Source organism: Pristiophorus japonicus, chromosome 11 (genome assembly GCF_044704955.1).
Source record: "Pristiophorus japonicus isolate sPriJap1 chromosome 11, sPriJap1.hap1, whole genome shotgun sequence".
Taxonomy (NCBI): Eukaryota; Metazoa; Chordata; class Chondrichthyes; family Pristiophoridae; genus Pristiophorus; species Pristiophorus japonicus.
The window spans coordinates 133,095,113-133,112,478 of NC_091987.1; the positions used below are offsets into that span (position 1 = coordinate 133,095,113).

The following is a 17,366-nucleotide window of genomic DNA, read 5'->3' on the forward strand; positions in this document are numbered from 1 at the left end:
ACAAAAAGAACAAGTTACACTCTAACACACACGATCTGCCGTGTGATTAATGTACAAGAGTCCACAAAAACCAACAGACAATACAGGAAAGTGAACCTGCAAAATAAACATCGATTCCACTTGTTAAGGGTCACAGATTGATGGAACTGCTCACAGGTAACAGATGATCTGTACTTTAGTTCCTTATTGAGTGCACAACTTTCATTTCTCTGCCGCAGTCAGACAAGTTTTATGCTCAAGATGAAGGACATCAGTGCAGGAGAAAAGAAACATTTCCAACGTAAAGCACTTTCATGTCAGGAACTATTAAAATTACAAACATTCCCTCTACCTTCCCAACAATATGACATCATATGGCTCACAGTGTAGCCCCTAATCAATCATTCTGGTACTCCATTTCCCACATCAACTCACCTTGTGCCTATTCCCAGGCCATCAATTAGCACCAGATTACAAGTAGTTTTGTGTTGGCACTCGTGAGAACCGGGAACTCCCTTTTTAGACAGTCCCTCATATCGAGAATGACTTGCTTCCACTCCAAAAAGGGATGAGTTCACAGGTGTTTCAATGAAGGACCTAATATTCCAGGTCCCAAACTACATGTTGAAGGGTGGGAGGTGAATGTGCGTGGATTTTTTTTTTAACGTGGGGTGGCCGTTGCACACCAGCCACCACACGAGCTTGACAGAGCTCGGTCTTGGTCCAGTGGCAAGGGTTAACCAAGAGACGACTGGAGACCAGCTCAGAGTTACCAAACATCAGACTGGCCGTAATGAAGCAGCACCAACCAGACGCTAGTGTTTCCCATGGGGCAGGGTGCAAGGAGACAGAGAGACCCATTCCAAGCTACCCTCTCACCTCTACTGGCAGCAGGTTTGAGAATACGTATGGATGCCTGGGAGCAGGATCTTCGTTACACCCTCTTGGCAAAAGAAAGCCCAGAAGGAAATATATTATAAAAGGAATTTCTTCTTCAGGAAAAGACATCAAGAGGAATAACTTCATTATTCTGTGATCAATGCCTATAACACAGCCGTTGCTCAATTTCACTATAGGTACACAGAATCCTAGACATTTACCGCACAGAAGGAAGCCATTCAACCATCATGCCTGTGCCAGCCAAAAAAGAGCTATTCAGCCTAATCCCACTTTCCAGCTCTTAGTCCATAGCCTTGTAGGTTACGGCACTTCAAGTGCATATCCAAGTATTTTTTAAATGTGAGCATTTCTGCTTCTATCACCCTTTCAGGCAGTGAGTTCCAGACACCCCCCCCCCCCCCACCACCCTCTGGCTGAAAGAATTTCTTCTCAATTCCCCCTCTAATCCTTCTACCAATTACTTTAAATCTATGCCCCTGGTTACTGACCTCTCCACTAAGGGAAATAGGTCCTTCCTATCCACTCTCTCTAGGCCCCTCATAATTTTATACACCTCAATCAAGTCTCTCCTCAGCCTCCTCTGTTTCAAAGAAATCAACCCTAGCCTATCCAATCTTTCCTCATAGCTAAAATGCTCCAGTCCTGGCAACATCCTCGTAAATCTCCTCTGTACCCTCTCAATGTTGCTCAATGATTTCAGACCCCAATGGTTAGCGAGAGAGAGTACCTGTATTTTGTTCCTTCATCTTGATCCATTTGTGTCTGTATCTTGGAGAACCAGGAAAAGAACTGCAGGGATGAGGAAAAACAAGGTGATTTGTAATGCTATCCACAAAGCCTCTGGTGGGAAGTCATGCTATAAAAGAGTGTACGAAAAGGAACTAAGTAGACAGCTCTTTCAGAGAGCAAACACAGGTGCAATGGCCTCCTTCTGTGCCTTAAAACTCTATGAGTCTATAAAATGGGGTTAACAGAAAGGAAGGTGTGATTTGGGCTGATCTTTAATTTTGAATTCAGTGCCCACCAGCTCATGTATCTATCTATCTATCCAGTCATGGCCCAACATTCTCTAGCCACCAATTCCTTCCCTCTACTTAGCATCTGTCTGAGGCTGAACCAGACTACTGGCAGCCTTGGCGTGCCATTTGATCGAGCTAAACTTCCAACTCCGTATCCTCTCCATCAAGACCTGTGCTCGCTGACCTACATTGGCTCTTGGTCCATCAACACCTCAAATTTAAATTTCTCATCTGTGTGTTCAAATCCCTCCATAGCCTCGCCCCCTCCCTACCTCTAACTTCCTTCAGCCCTACAGCCCTGAGCTTTGTGTTCCTCCACTTCTGGCCTTTTGTGCATCCCTGACATCCTTTGCTCCACTATTTGCAGTCATGCCTTCAGCTGTCTAGGCTCTAAATTCTGGAATTTCCTCCCTAAAGCTTTCTGTTTCTCTACCTCTCCGACCAAGGTTTTGGTCACCTATCCAACATCTCATGTGGCTCAGTGTCAATTTTTGTCTGTTAACGTTCCTGTGAAGCGCCTTGGGACATTTGACTATGTTAAAGGTGCGATATAATGCAGATTATTGTTGTACAATCAGATTGTGTAAACAATTGCTAGTCAACTCAAGGTCCCATGGACATGTTCTCACAGTGGCCCCTACGTTACTGGTACAGGTCAGTACCACCACCACAGCAGTCACTGGGCATCCATCCCCACATGTAATAGCTACTAACATATATACATTTAATTTTAAATATAAATAAACATATATAAATTTACTTCAACACACGAACAAAAAGTTTTGCCAAACTGAAGTTTAATGGCTACACACCAGGAAACTTTTTAAACAGAGTTTCTTAAAACCTACTTACCGATTTAAATAAATTAGGTTAGACTAATAAGCCCAGATTCTCCGATTAGTGTTATTTTAATGCCTGCATTAACCCATATAATTGAACAGAAAATCTAGGCCATGGAATCCCAAAAATGTAACCAAAGATATTTATGCAGAAGCACATATAAAAGAGGAACAATGGGTATCTATGAAATGGAGTATGCTACTATTTGACAGCACCAAACAACTTTTATTTGAAATTAAGCTATGTTTAATATTTTAGACCTTTTCCTTACAATTTGACAGACTGAAAGAAAAGGCAATTATTCAAAGTTTAACTCTTTCATGCCCTAAAATGAAATGAACCAATTTTGCTAGCAGTGGTCTGTTACGTACCTGCTGAGCAGTTTCTATTTTCTCATTTTCCATGTCCAAGTCAGTAAAGCCTTTGAGAAGAATATCCTCAGTAGATTCAGGGACTGCAGCAGTAAGAGGAACAGCGATGGATCTTGATGTCAGGCTGCAAAGGTCCTCAATTGGCAACTATAAGTTAAAAGAAACAACAGTGTTGTGTGTGGTTTAATTATACACAAAGCAGGATAACTACTTGGGCCTAGATCTGGTACTGGACTAGCAACCCAGAGTGCGTGAATTCAAATCTCACTGTGGTAAGTTGCTCAATAGTTTGATGAAATCTGGTTATTTGTGGGATAGCATCCAAAAAAAGTGGCCATGAAAACTGGTGGATTATTGTAAACACCCAACTAATGTCCTTAGTTCCAATTCCACACTACGTGGTTGACTCTTAATGGCCCCAGGGCAACCAAGAGTGGCCAACAAAAGCTGCCTTTCCAGCATTGTCCACATCCCGAAAACAAAGGAGTGCTGCAATGATCACATATTTTGGAAATTATTAGTAATTTTTCTGGTAGTAGTTACTCGAGTTGACTTTGAACTAGATCTTGAAGCATTGCCACCAGCATTGCAGCCAACAATTGAACAAGTGATTTGGTACAGATCAATCCAAAAGAGGCATTTTCACCATGGAACTGTCACCAACTATTGTGACGAGTAAAAATAGCACCCATCCCCTGATCCATACATGGTGCAAAGTCTTTGGAGGACTTGGCCCACTCAAAATGTGACCTGAGAGAGAACATTCACCCTCTCCTCCCTTGTGTGTAAATCGCCTGCTTGGGGAAGACGCGACTATTCCAATGCTCTCCTGGCCGGCCTCCCACCTTCCACAAGCTTCAGCTCATCCAAAACTCTGCTGCCCGTGTCCTAACTCGCACCAAGTCCCATTCACACATCACCCCTGTACTTGTGACGTACATTGGCTCCTGGTCTGGCAACGACTTGATTTTAAAATGATCAATCCTTGTGCTCAAATCCCTCCATGGCCTCTCCCCTCCCTATCTCTGTAACCTTCCCCAGCCCTGCAACCAAGCCGCCGCACACCCACCCCCATGCCCCGAGAACTCTGCGCTCCTTTAATTCTGGCCTCTTGTGCATCTCTGATTTCTAACGTACCTCCATTGGCGGCCATGCCTTCAGATGCCTAGGCACAAAGCTCTGGAATTCCCTCCCTAAACCTCCCCACCTACCTCGCTCTCTTTTTGTTTAAGATGCTCCTTAAAGCCAGCTCTTTGACAAAGCATTTTTAAATTTGCCTTGGGATGTTTCACTATGTTAAAGACACTATCTAAATGCAAGTTGTATTGGGGGGGGGGTGGGGTGGTATGTGACACTAATTACCATATTGCACTCTGGGTATTACAGTTGCACAGGAGCAGAGCAAAAACGACACACTCCGTAATAGATCACACACAGGAGATGGAGATTGCCAGCACTGAAGACCAGGGTGAAGTTTCCAACACTAGCCTGAAGCAGAAAACAAGCCCCGAGACCCCAGAAATGGCAGCCCCTGCACGAAGGAAGTTTCTCAACCATTTCTAACATTAAATGGCAAACGTTAATGTTTCTTTTCCTGGAATTGTGCACTTTTTCAGGGTTTCATGTTATACTATGCTATTTGTAGCTGTAAAAATTGAGAAATTTGAATGGTTTATTTTGTGAGATGCTGATAATCTGAACATTGTGACTGGTTTGAGTTTTCTGACCCCTTCGTTTGTGAGTAGCAGTGGTAGCTTTTCCTACCTATGCAATATTTGAGCAAATAAGCTTGGTTAACTGAACAGGTACTGCTTCTTTAAACCAGAGGAGAGCAATGGACTTTTCAGACTATGTATGTGATGCATCCTACACTTGAGATTTTTAATTGGATTGTGTAGATAGAAACAAAAATGGTCCACAAGCTCCAAACAATAGAAATCTTTAAGTGTGGCTATGAATTATAGGGAAACTTCTTGTTCAGCAATGAATAGTTTTGAAATAAAGATGAAGTCCATATAATCGATCAAGGCAATTTGGGCAGGTTTAGTTTGTGATTTGGCTAGTTCCCGGTCGATCGATGTTCTGAAGAACAGCCACTGTATTTTTACTCTAATGTTCTAGAACGTAACGCATCACAATATGTTGGAGCTAAAGGGCTGAAATCCAATAGGCTGCTTAATGCTGCCCTCAGCATTGGCAGTGGTCAGTATTGGCAACATTCCTGCACTGTTGCATGCAAAAGAACAAAATGTGCAAGTGCGGATAATTATTAAAAACAGAAAATGTTGGAAATGTACATCGTGAAACTGAGTTTTGATAAAGAGACCACACCCAAAACATTAAGCTCTCTCGTTGGGCGCTGGTAGACATCCTGTGTTTTAAGCATTTCCTGTTTTTTTTAAAACTTATCCTGCTTGCATTACTATGGCTGAGAGGACCACCTTCAGCCCCTTGAGCCTGCTCTGCCATTCCATCAAATCACGGCTGATCTCTACCTCAACTCCATTTACCCATCCGTTTTGTCCCACATCCTTTGATACCCTTACCGAACCAAAACCTGTCGAACTCAGACTTGAATATTTCAATTGAACCAGCATCCACAGACTTTGGGGGGGGGGGGGGGGGGGGGGAGAAAGAGTGTTCCACTACCCTTTGTGTGGAAAACTGCTTTGTGATTTCACTTTTGAATGCTCTAATTTTGAGTGCGCGCCCCCTTGTTCTGGATTTCCCCCATCAGAGCAAATAGATTCTTTGTACGGCAGTATAAATATCCCACCAGTTCCTCAATGCAGAAAACAGCATACCAACAATTAAATGATACACCATTTGGTAAAGGTATAAGATAATGGAACCGTTTAGCTAATGACGTTTGATTTTGTACCTGAAGGGGAATTTGTAATTTGATTTCCTTTTCTCAATTTGCTCTCGGGATGTTACACTGGCAAGGCCGCATTTATTGCCAATCCCTAGAGGCCCCGAGAAGGTGCTGGGCCTTTGCCTTGAACTGCTGAAGTGCTTGTTGGTGATGGTCCTCCCACAATGGTAGATGTTTAAAGGATTTGAGAGGGTAGATGGAGAGAAACTATTTCCTCTGGTGGGGGAGTCCAGAACAAGGGGTCATAACCTTAAAATAGGAGCTAGGCCATTCAAGGGCGACATCAGGAAACACTTCTTCAGAGTGGTGGAAATCTCAAACTCTCCCCAAAAAGCTGTCCATTAAAAATGTCAAAACTGAGACGGATAGATTTTAGGTGGGGCAAAGGTATAAAGGGCTAAGGAACCAAGGCAGCTAGCTGGAGTTAAGATATAGATCAGCCATGATTTGATATAATAGTGAAACAGGCTCAAGGGACTGAATGGTCTACTTGTGTTCCTATGGGCCCAAGTTTCCACATGATTTGCGCCTGATTTTTAGGAGCAACTGGTGGAGAACGGACTATCTTAGAAATCGCAATTCTCCACATTTTTTTTTCTGCAGTTCTAGTCAGGTAGAACAGTTCTACTTTGGAACAGTCCGGCAACTGACGCCTGATTTCAAAGTTTCCACAGTGAAAACGTACTCCAAACTAAAGTAGAATGGAGCAAGTGAAGATTTTTGTAGAACTGAAAAAACCTGTTCTACACATTAAAAAATCAGGCGCAGGTTACAAATTAGGCGTCCAGAACGAGGTGGGGGGGAAGGGAACTCATTAAATTCTACAATAAATCCTTATTTATACTTCTACAAATATTATACAAATAAATCCAACCTGAATAAACATTTATAAGCAAAGAAAAGATTAAATAAACCATCTTCCTACCTGTGTGAAAGTGCTTCAGCCACGAAGAATGCTGCAGGCGTTCGTTCCCGCAGGGGGTGGGGAAGGAAATAGCCGTTCGTTCCCGCGGAGCGGGGGGGGGGGGGGGGGGGGGGGGGGGAGGAGGAGACAGCCGTTCATTCCCGCAGGGGGTGGGGAAGGAAATAGCCGTTCGTTCCCGCGGAGCGGGGGAGGGGGGAAGGAGACAGTGAGAAGGCTGCAAGAAGCCTCTGTGCTGATGGCAATGTGCTTTTATTAAAAAATGTTCAAAAATTAAACAGCTACAAAGAACTACAAAAATGGCCGAGTGCCAATGTTTCCTTCACACTGCGCGTGCGCGAACGCTCCAACACGCACGCGCAGCGTTGCCGGCAGGAAAAGAACTAATTTAAATGGTACCCGCCCCCTCCCACTTACACAATCGGCGCGAGTGTAGGCTCCGCCCCCCTGGGCGCCGCGCCAAACAGACAAGGAGCTGCAAAGCGCTTCAGAATCGCGCGTTTTTTTTCCGGTGCCATTTTAGGCGCGAAAAACGGGCGCCCAGCTCGGAGGGGCGCCCATTTTTTATCATGTGGAAACTTGGGCCCTTTAAAGTTTCTATTTGGTGGGCAATTCCAGGATTTTGACTCAACAATGGCGATATATATCCAAGTCAGGATAGTGAGAGACTTGGCGGGGAACTTGGAGGTGATGGTGATCCCGTGACATTGGTGCTCTTGTCCTTCTCAGTGGGAGGGAGGTGCTGCTGAACTATCCTTGATGACTTGCTGCAGCCACTGTGCGCCAAACTGCTGTCTAGGGCGGGAGTAATTTGGGCATCAAGAACGAGTTTTATAAAGCTCATCTTTTTGAGCAATGGGTCAAAGCTACAACCAGCAAGCAGCCATCAGAAATGACAGCTTTCAGATAATTTTGCAATAAACTCAACAGAATTGGTAATACTATAGTTAACTACTACAGGTATTTAAAAAGCAAACAGACTAATTCTGAATCAGAATTTCACAAATGTTGGGTTTGACAGTGATATGTATTGTTCTAAATTCTTTGTCATGCCATTGGTGGACACAGATGAACCCAGTTAATCCACAGAATCACAGCACAGGAGGCGGCCATTCGGCCTATCGTGGTTGTACCGGTTCTCTGAAAGTGCCTGCCAATTAGCCCCATTCCTCTACTCATCCCCCATAGCCCTGCAAATGTTTCCTTTTCAAGTATTTATCCAATTCCCATTAGAAAGTTACTACTGAATTTGTTTCCACCACCATTTCAGGCAATGCATTCCAGTTTATAACAACTCAAGAGTAAAATGTTTGACTTGGACTGGAGATCACAACTAAAAACAGAACGTGCAGTCGTACACAAGCTTAAAACAACAATCTGGAACAAAGAATAGAGTTTCTTAGCAAGCACGTAAGGATACTATGTTACGGCGCGCTCAATTTAGCACTGCTTAAACATAGTATACGATTGCCCCCGCCCCAACCCCCCCCAACCAGTTCCACACACCACCACATCCATATCCAGCTATGTTGTCACTTTCTGAATCACTCCCTTCAATGCTGCTCCACAGCTGGCCAGCAAGAATCGACAAGCTCTCTTTCGGGCCGTTGGACTGTACTAAAGACTTCAGTGAATTCACTTGTGGCTCTAAGCTGTCAGACAAGAAGTAGGTAAAATGTGAAACATATCCATTCCGTTAAATACAGCGGTGGCTGAGGGACAAAATATTCAGACAGGTGCTTAAATTGAACCCACATCCTTCTATTTCTCCCACAATTACGACATTTCTGAGCTTTCCAACAACCCAACCCGTCAAGTTGGCCAAGAAAAGGTATTTTACTTGGTGTCTGGAGAGGAGCTTAGCCCTCCAGTCCAGCATGAGCCCCCAGGTTCTATCAGTGTACCAAGAACTTGCCCTTTTGCATTGTTTTCAGCAGGTGCAGATACGACAATAAAGAAATGCGCCTGAACTATGCTCAAACTTTATAGAATTGCGTCTACAACAATAACATTTAATTTGATCGAGAACCAGTTTAATGAGCATCAACAGGCAGTCCTTGTTCACTTATAACAAGCAGTCGGCTCAATTCAGCATCGCCGCGTTCCTGACATTGTTCAAAGCCACATTAAACGCTAGTTCCGCAGCACACTAACTTCTTTAGGTGCCCGACCTGATCCTACCTACAGGACTACCTTCTGTTAAAAACGTTTTTCCTTAAAAAAGGCAGTTCTGATCTTCAGTGGCAGAATTGTAATGAATCCTTTTTTAAAAACTGCACCATCTTCATCCAACTTCCGAGGCTTATTCCACTGGCCATTACGTGACTCAGTGTTTGATTTGTATTTACCACCATAACAACGCACAGCACTAGTTTGGGGGAGGGGGAAGAGGTTAGCACTTAATTGAACTAAAACATGTTCTTCAATCTAATACCCAGAGCGGAAGTATCCCAGAGCTCGAGGTCCCAACTTGAGCATCTTATCAGTGCCAAAAGTCGCTGGAGAAATACCTCCAACGATGTCTCCGCAAGATCTTAAAAATCCCAAGAGGGCAGACGCATCAACATTAGTGTCCTCGACCAAGCCAACATCCCCAGCATTGAAGCACTGACCACACTCGATCAGCTCCGCTGGGCAGGCCACATTATTCACATGCCAGACACGAGACTCCCAAAGTAAGCGCTCTACTCGGAACTCCTTCACAGCAAACGAGCCAAAGGTGAGCAGCGGAAGCGTTACAAGGACACCCTCAAAGCATCCCTGACACCTGGAAGTCCCTGGACAAAGACTGCCCTAAGTGGAGGAAGTGCATCCGGGAGGGCGCTGAGCACCTTGCGTCTCATCGTCGAAAGCATGCAGAAAACAAGCGCAGCAGCGGAAAGAGCGTGCGACAAACCTGTCCCACCCACCCTTTCCCTCAACGACTATCTGTCCCACCTGTGACAGAGTCTGTAGCTCTCGTATTGGACTGTTCAGCCACCTAAGAACTAATTTTAAGAGTGGAAGCAAGTCTTCCTCGATTCCGAGGGACTGCCTATGATATTTGATAGTGCCAAAGGGCAGCAAATACCTTCCACACAGAGGAAGTCTCACATGCAGGCATGTTACAAACTGCACGGCAAATGGTGAATGATAAAGTACTGTGAGCCTGACAGATCAAACTCCTGCAGTATGAAAGTGAAGTGTAGAGCTGCTGAACTTAAAGAAACTAGTCAAATAAACTGTAGCATTGCGAGATAAATCGGTATTTCAATAAGCAACTTGCCACTGAAATTCATGCAAAGCGCATCGAAGGGAATGCAAGTGCATGAATTGAGCAATGGCTAGGGAATACTAAACAGAGATTATTATTGAAGCTCATGTTGGCAGCAGAGATTCAAGGTCAACAACAGAAGAATGAAGAGAGAAGTTAGAAGAATTGTTTCCACAGGAGGTTATTAGAACACAGAATACTTTTACTGCAAAGGGCTGAGGGATACACTATATCATTTAAAAAGGAATGCAAAGAGAGGGTAGGGAAATGGGATTAGAGTAGGTAGCTCCATAGTGCCTTTAATGTCCCAAGGTGCTTTACAGGACAGTAAACAGAAATAAATTGACACCGAGCCAACGGAGGAGAAATTAGGACAGGTGACAGAGAGCTTGGTCAAAGAGATAGGTTTTAAGGAGGGTCTTAAAGGAGGAAGGAGAGGTGTCAGAGAGGTTTAGGGATGTACAAAAGTCAGAGGTAGAGGAACACAGAACTCTTGGAGGGTTGTAGGAGGATACAAAACGAACAGTCTGGTTCATCCTGAGACACTGGTCAGGGAAGGGGTTAGAATCAGTGACAAGGAAACGGAGTTTGTGGTGGGGGTGAAGACAATTGCTTTGGTCTTCCCAATATTTAATTGAAGGAAATCGTGGCTCATTTAGGACTGGATGTCAGACAAGCAGTTCGACAGCACAGGCAGCGGAGGGGTCAATAGAGGTGGCGGTGAGCTAGAGCTGTGTAAGAATATAGGCTTATGAGGGTATTTAGAGGGATAAGCATAACAACATAAAAGAAATAGGAGCAGGAGGCCATTCAGCCCCTCAATTCGGATCCGCCATTCAATAAGATCATGGCTGATTTTCTAATTCAACTCCACTTTCCTGCACTATCCCCATATCCCTTGATTCCCTTAATATCCAAAATATCTATCAATCTGTGTCTTGAATATACTCAACAACTGAGTCTCCACAGCCCTCTGGAGCAGAGAATTCCAAAGATTCACCACACTCCAAGTAAAGGTTAGCATGCAGGTACAGCAAGTGATCAGGAAGGCCAATGGAGTCTTGGCCTTTATTGCAAAGTGGCTGGAGTATAAAAGCAGGGAAGTCTTGCTACAGTTGTATTGGTGAAGCCACACCTGGAATACTGCATGCAGTTTTGGTTTCTATATTTACGAAAGGATATACTTGCTTTGGAGGCAGTTCAGAGAAGGTTCACTAGGTTGATTCCATAGTTGAGGGGGTTGACTTATGAGGAAAGGTTGAGTAGGTTGGGCCTCTACTCATTGGAATTCAGAAGAATGAGAGGTGATCTTACAGAAACGTATAAGATTATGATGGGGCTTGACAAGGTGGATGCAGAGAGGATGTTTCCACTGATAGGGGAGACTAGAACTAGAGGGCATAATCTTAGAATAAGGGGCCACCCATTTAAAGGTGAGGAGAAATTTCTTCTGAGGGTTGTGGATCTGTGGAATTTGCTGCCTCAGAGAGCCGTGGAAGCTGGGACATTAAATAAATTTAAGGCAGAAATAGGCAGTTCCTTAAACGATATGGGAATAAGGGGTTATGGAGAGCGGGCAGGGATGTGGACCTGAGTCCATGATCGGATCAGTCATGATCGTATTAAATGGCGGAGCAGGTTCGAGGGGCCGTATGGCCTACTCCCGCTCCTGTTCCTTATGTTCTTATGTTAAAGAAATTTCTCCTCATTTCAAACCTAAATGGCTGACCCCTTATTCTGAGACTGTGACTCTTGGTTCTAGACTCCTCAGCCAGGGAAAGCATACACCCTGCATCTATCCTGTCAAGCTCTGTAAGAATGTTTTATGTTTCAATGGGACCACCTCTCATTCTTCTAAACTCTAGAGAATATAGGCCAAGTCTACTCAATCTCTCCTCATAGACAATCCCCCCCATCCCAGGAATCAGTCTGGTGAACCTTTGTTGCAATCCCCCTATGGCAATTATATCCTTCCTTAGGTAAGGAGACTAAAACTGTACAGAATGCTCCAGGTGTGATCTCACCAGGGCCCTATATAATTGCAGTAAAACATATTTACTTTTACACTCAAATCCTCTTGTAATAAAGGCCAACATACCATTTACTTTTCTAACTGCTTGCTGTACCTGCATGTTAACTTTCAGTGATTCATGTACGAGGACACCCAGGTCCCTCTGAATACCAACATTTCCATTTAAAAAATACTCTACTTTTCTGTTTTTCCTACCAAAGTGGATAACTTCACATTTCTACACATTATATTCCATTTGCCATGTTCTTGCCCATTCACGCAGCCTGTCTATATTCCCTTGAAGCCTCTTTGCATCCTCCTCACAACTTACATTCCCACCTAGTTTTGCATCATCAGCAAACTTGGATATATTACATTTGGTCCCCTCATCCAAATCATTGATATAGATTGTGAATAGCTGGGGCCCAAGCATTGATTCTTGCGGTACCCCACTAGTTACAGTCCGGCAACCTGAAAATAACCCGTTTACTCCTACTCCCTGTTTTCTGTCCGTTAACCAATCTTCAATCCATGCTAGTATATTACCTCCAATCCTATGAGCCCTAATTCTGTTTAATAACCTCTTGTGTGGCATCTTATCGAATGCCTTCTGAAAATCCAAATACACCACATCCACTGGTCCCCACTTATCTATTCTGCTAGTTACAATCTCAAAAAACTAAGTGTTGACTCTGCCCAATCCTACTATTATTTTCTCATCATCATCATAGGCAGTCCCTCGTATCGAGGATGACTTGCTTCCACGTCAAAAAAAGATGAGTTCACAAGTCTTTTAATGAAGGATATAATATTCCAGATCCCGAACTACATGTTGAAGGGTGGAAGATGCCTGTGCATGTGGCCGTTGCACACCAGCCACCACACGGGCTTGACGGAGCTAGGTCTTGGTTCAGTGGCAAGTATTAACCAAGACGACTGGAGACCAGCTCTGCTGCACGTACCTAGTGCGTGCACACATCGCAGTGTGGGCTGGCCCGTGCTGCCCCTGGACCCCCGCCTCTTCTGGGCCCCGATCACATCGCTCTTCAATCTCTCGCTGCTCCACGCTCCAATCAGCGACCTGGACCTAGGTGACGTCCAATCCAGTCGCCCACTTCACATTATTTTCTAAGTGCATATTATCTAAGCATATTATTTTCTATTATGCCCTGCTACTACGTCATTCTAGGATTAGACATTGCAAGAGTTAAATGACCCTAAGCTTTTGGCCAGAACTGCTGTTCTGCAAAATCCACGGCTTTCGGACTCTCCGGATGAGGTATGATCACAAGTATCCTTGTTATTGCAAAAACTAATTGTTCTTGCTAGGAGAGGGGAAAGAACAGAATGAGATTAAAAGCTGTCTACAGGGACATCTCTCATCTCCTGAGATGTCTTTAGCAATGTACTGAGAACTCGCGATATTTGTTGAAATATATTATATAATCTCCTTTTACTATTTTTCCGTATTAAGCTTTGTTGGATTGCAGTTTAATATTAAATTACTAGTCTATAGTTTTATCATTTTAATTTTATTTCTCTTCTGCTAGAATTAGGAAAAGGGATATGTTAGAACTCATTGTCTTCAAGGTTCATGGGTTGCACTATCAACTGTGAAAACAGAAAAAGCTTGTGCTGAAGCTAAGCAGATAAGGGAGGCCTAGGGCCTGTGCCTGGACACAAAACTTGCTGTGTCCAAGACTGGGTGGATTTTTCCGCAGTTCCCACTTTGGGGTATACCCTAGGGTCATTCTCAGTATAGGCGGGCCAAGGAGGACACCAGACAGGTGTACAAGCGTATGTGAGTCGGAGATTTGAGGAATGAGCCATGCCTTCTATCCAAGCATCAATGGAGTGATGTAATTCTCAATTGTTCCTTGTAAACTGCTGCTTAAATAAAATCGCAACTGTTACCAATATGGAGCCAGCTTTGAACTACTGAACAGTCAGTCTAAAGGGACTTCAAATTTATTACAGCTGGGAGTCATCATAGATAACGTCACCATGGAGCAGCATGTAGATAATAAATAGTAAGGAGCCAAGGATAGATCCTTGGGAGAGTTCTGAAGAGAACAGTGTGGGGTGAGAACATAAGATAAGAACATAATAGCCCCTCGAGCCTGCCAATAAGATCATGGCTGAACTTCTACATCAACTCCACTTTCTTCCTATCCCTGAATTCCCTTAGTGCCCAAGAATTGATTGATCTCAGTCTTGAATATACTCAATGACTGAGCATCCATGGAAGCAAAGCCATTGCAGAAGATTCCCTGGATAGATAGGCAAGAGTGGAACCAGGAAAGGGCAGTCCCACTTCTCCCGCCGCTCCTTTAAAGTGCCGCAGGACATTTTGCTACATTAAAAGCGCTAGAAAAATGCAAGTTGTTGCTGTTAGAATTGTATGTGCCGGAGATTTAAAGCAGACTTTTTTTTTTAATGAACCCTGTTGCTTTGCGGTGAATAAATCCTGAATCAGAACACCAAGATCTGTTGGAATCAGTGACTTGAGATATATGGGAATTAATGGGAACGGGGTTATTACGTACCTGTGTGGCCCGTGAAAAAAGCTTGGCTGCTCCTGCCTTAAAGCACATGGACAGTATAGCAGGAACGCTGGAACTTTATCCTGCCAATAATAACTTGTATAGCACCTTCAACATGGAAAAACATCCAACTGCACTTCACTGAGCCAAATGAGATCATTAGATGGGGCGAACAAAGGCTTTTTCAGAGAAGTGGATTTGAAATTCGGTCTTAAAGGATGAGAGGGAGGTAGAGAAGCAGAGGGGCTTAGGGAGAGAATTGCAGAGCTTGGAGCTGCGGCGGCTCGACACGACCATCAATGGCAGGGCAAAGGAAGAGTGGGATCCACAAGAGGCTAGTGTAAGTTCCTATTGCTAGTGATAAAACATTTAAAAATCAGAAAGTCCAATTGGTTTGAGATCAAGAGATCGAGACCTTAAATAAGCGATTTTCCTTGCACTGGGTCAACGGGTTTTGGATAAAATATACGCCACCTTCACATTACTGCCTCTTGCAGTGCAAGCCACCCATTTAAATGAATTTTAAAAGACTACCCATAGTTATCACTTTAACATGTAGCTAACTGCAGCCAATTGATAAGACAATGTTGAATTATACAGATGGCAGTAAATTCCTCTGTATAGCCTCATATGAATTGCAGGCAATTCACCAGTCTGAAATATCAAAAGCAGCTGGCGTCAGTGGATAACTGACATCGCTCAACTGACAAATCAGCCAAGTTTTGCCATTTATCTTCATTTAACACCCCCACACACTGCACCCCAAACCAGTGCCTGGTCAAGAGTTGCTTTTCAAAAATATTTACAGCAAAACTTGATTCAGTAGACTGAACACGGAGTACATGCTGACCTCGGGAGAATAAACATTGAACAAGTCACTGTCGGGGTTTCTGCTCCCAATTCCTATCCAGGGACTAGGTGAGGAGTGAACATGCCAAGTTTACAGCAATCACCCCGGTGCTGTTGGACTGATTAGTACCTCAGCTCAAAACACTCTCTCCCAACACAATACAAATTTGCATGGATTAAATCCGTAATTGTACTGCTGGCTGTTTCCCCGCAGTTCAAGTGGAGATAGTGCAACAATTTCACTTGCATTTCTGCAAAAAGACTTGCATTTATATAGCGCTTTGACGCCCTTAGGCTGTCTCAAAGCTCTTTACAGCCAATGAAATATAGTCATTATTGTAATGTAGGTATGTTGTAATGTTGCTCTCCACAAACAGCAATGTGATAATGACCAGATAATCTATTTCGGTGATGTTGGTTGAGGGATAAATATTGGCCAGGACACGGGCGAATTCACCAGCTCTTCTTCAAAAGAGTGCCATGGGATCTTTTATGTTACCAGAGAGGGCAGATGGCACCTCGGTTTAACGTCTCAGCCGAAAGACGGCATCGCAAATAGTGCAGCATCTCCCCAGTACTGCACTAGAAGGGTCATCCTGCACTAGGTGCTCAAGGCTCTGGAGCGGGGCTGGAACCCAGAACCTTCTCACTCAGACATGTGAGTGCTACCACTGAGGCACAGCTGACACCTTGGAATCCTGGTGACAGCACTGCAAGTATAGAACCACAAGAATAGGCAACTTCAGGAAAAGAGACACAATATATTGGGGGGAGGAAAGGAAATCAGATACTTCATGTCCAAATAATGAGAAACTAATCACGTCCAACTTAATATAAGCACGTTTTGCTGATTGGGATTGCACATATACACTGGATTTGTCCAGCAACAAAACTATAAAAGTTAGTTCTGCACTGGATTCCAGCAGAAAACTGCTTCATTCTGCCACTCAAAGACTAGAGGACAGAATCTAAACTGATACTCGAGAGCAGTAATGAAGGAGTGCTACACTGTCTGAGGCACCACTTTTAAAGGAGACAGTAAACCCAGTCTTCACTTTCAAAAAGAGCCCACAACATCCTCCCAGAAGAGTTCTCCTAGCCAGTATTTCTCTCTCAGCCAACATCACCAAAACAGATTGCCAGGTCATTTATCACACTGCTGTTTGTGGGATCTTGCTGTGACCAAGTTACCTGCCACGTTTCCTGCGCTTAGGTGGAGGTGGAGGGAGCACCCCTGTGCTGGTTGGGGGGGGGGGGGGGGGGGGGAGGAGCACCCCTGCACTTGGGGGGGGGGGGGGGGGGGGGGGGGGAGGGAGGGGGAGGGAGCAACCCTGCGCTGGGGCGGGGGGGGGGGGAGGGAGAACCCCTGCACTGGGGGGGGGAGGGGGAGGGGGAGGGAGCACCCCTGCGCTGGGGGGGGAGGGGGAGGGGGAGGGAGCACCCCTGCGCTGGGGGGGGGAGGGGGAGGGAGCACCCCTGCGCTGGGGAGGGGGAGGGGAGCACCCCTCTGGGGGGGGCACCCCTGCGCTGGGGGGGGAGGGGGAGGGAGCACCCCTGCGCTGGGGGGGGGGGGGGGGGGGGAGGGGAGCACCCCTGCGCTGGGGGGGGGGGGGGGGAGGGGAGGGAGCACCCCTGCGCTGGGGAGGGGGCACCTCTGCGCTGGGGAGGGAGCACCCCTGCGCTGGGGGGGGGGGGGGGGAGGGGGAGGAGCACCCCTGCGGGGGGGGGGGGGGGAGGGAGCACCCCTGCACTGGGGGGGGGGGGGGAGGGAGGTGGGAGGGAGCAAACCCCGGCGCTGGGGAGG

The 17,366-nt window shown here is 45.2% G+C and overlaps 1 protein-coding gene across 2 annotated transcripts in view; it reads right to left on the minus strand.

Annotated features, from left to right (window-relative positions):
• cog3 (component of oligomeric golgi complex 3) overlaps nucleotides 1-17,366 on the minus strand; it is a 64,030-nt gene that overhangs the window by 44,387 nt on the left and 2,277 nt on the right. For both annotated transcript variants that reach the window (XR_011595904.1, XM_070894094.1), the window contains exons 2-3: nucleotides 3,110-3,256; nucleotides 1,607-1,668 (exon numbers count right to left, since the gene is read on the minus strand). Coding sequence is in view for 1 of the 2 variants with exons in the window: in XM_070894094.1 (XP_070750195.1) it covers nucleotides 1,607-1,668; nucleotides 3,110-3,256 (209 nt within the window). In the remaining variant the exon portion in view is untranslated. The remainder of the gene's footprint in view (nucleotides 1-1,606; nucleotides 1,669-3,109; nucleotides 3,257-17,366) is intronic.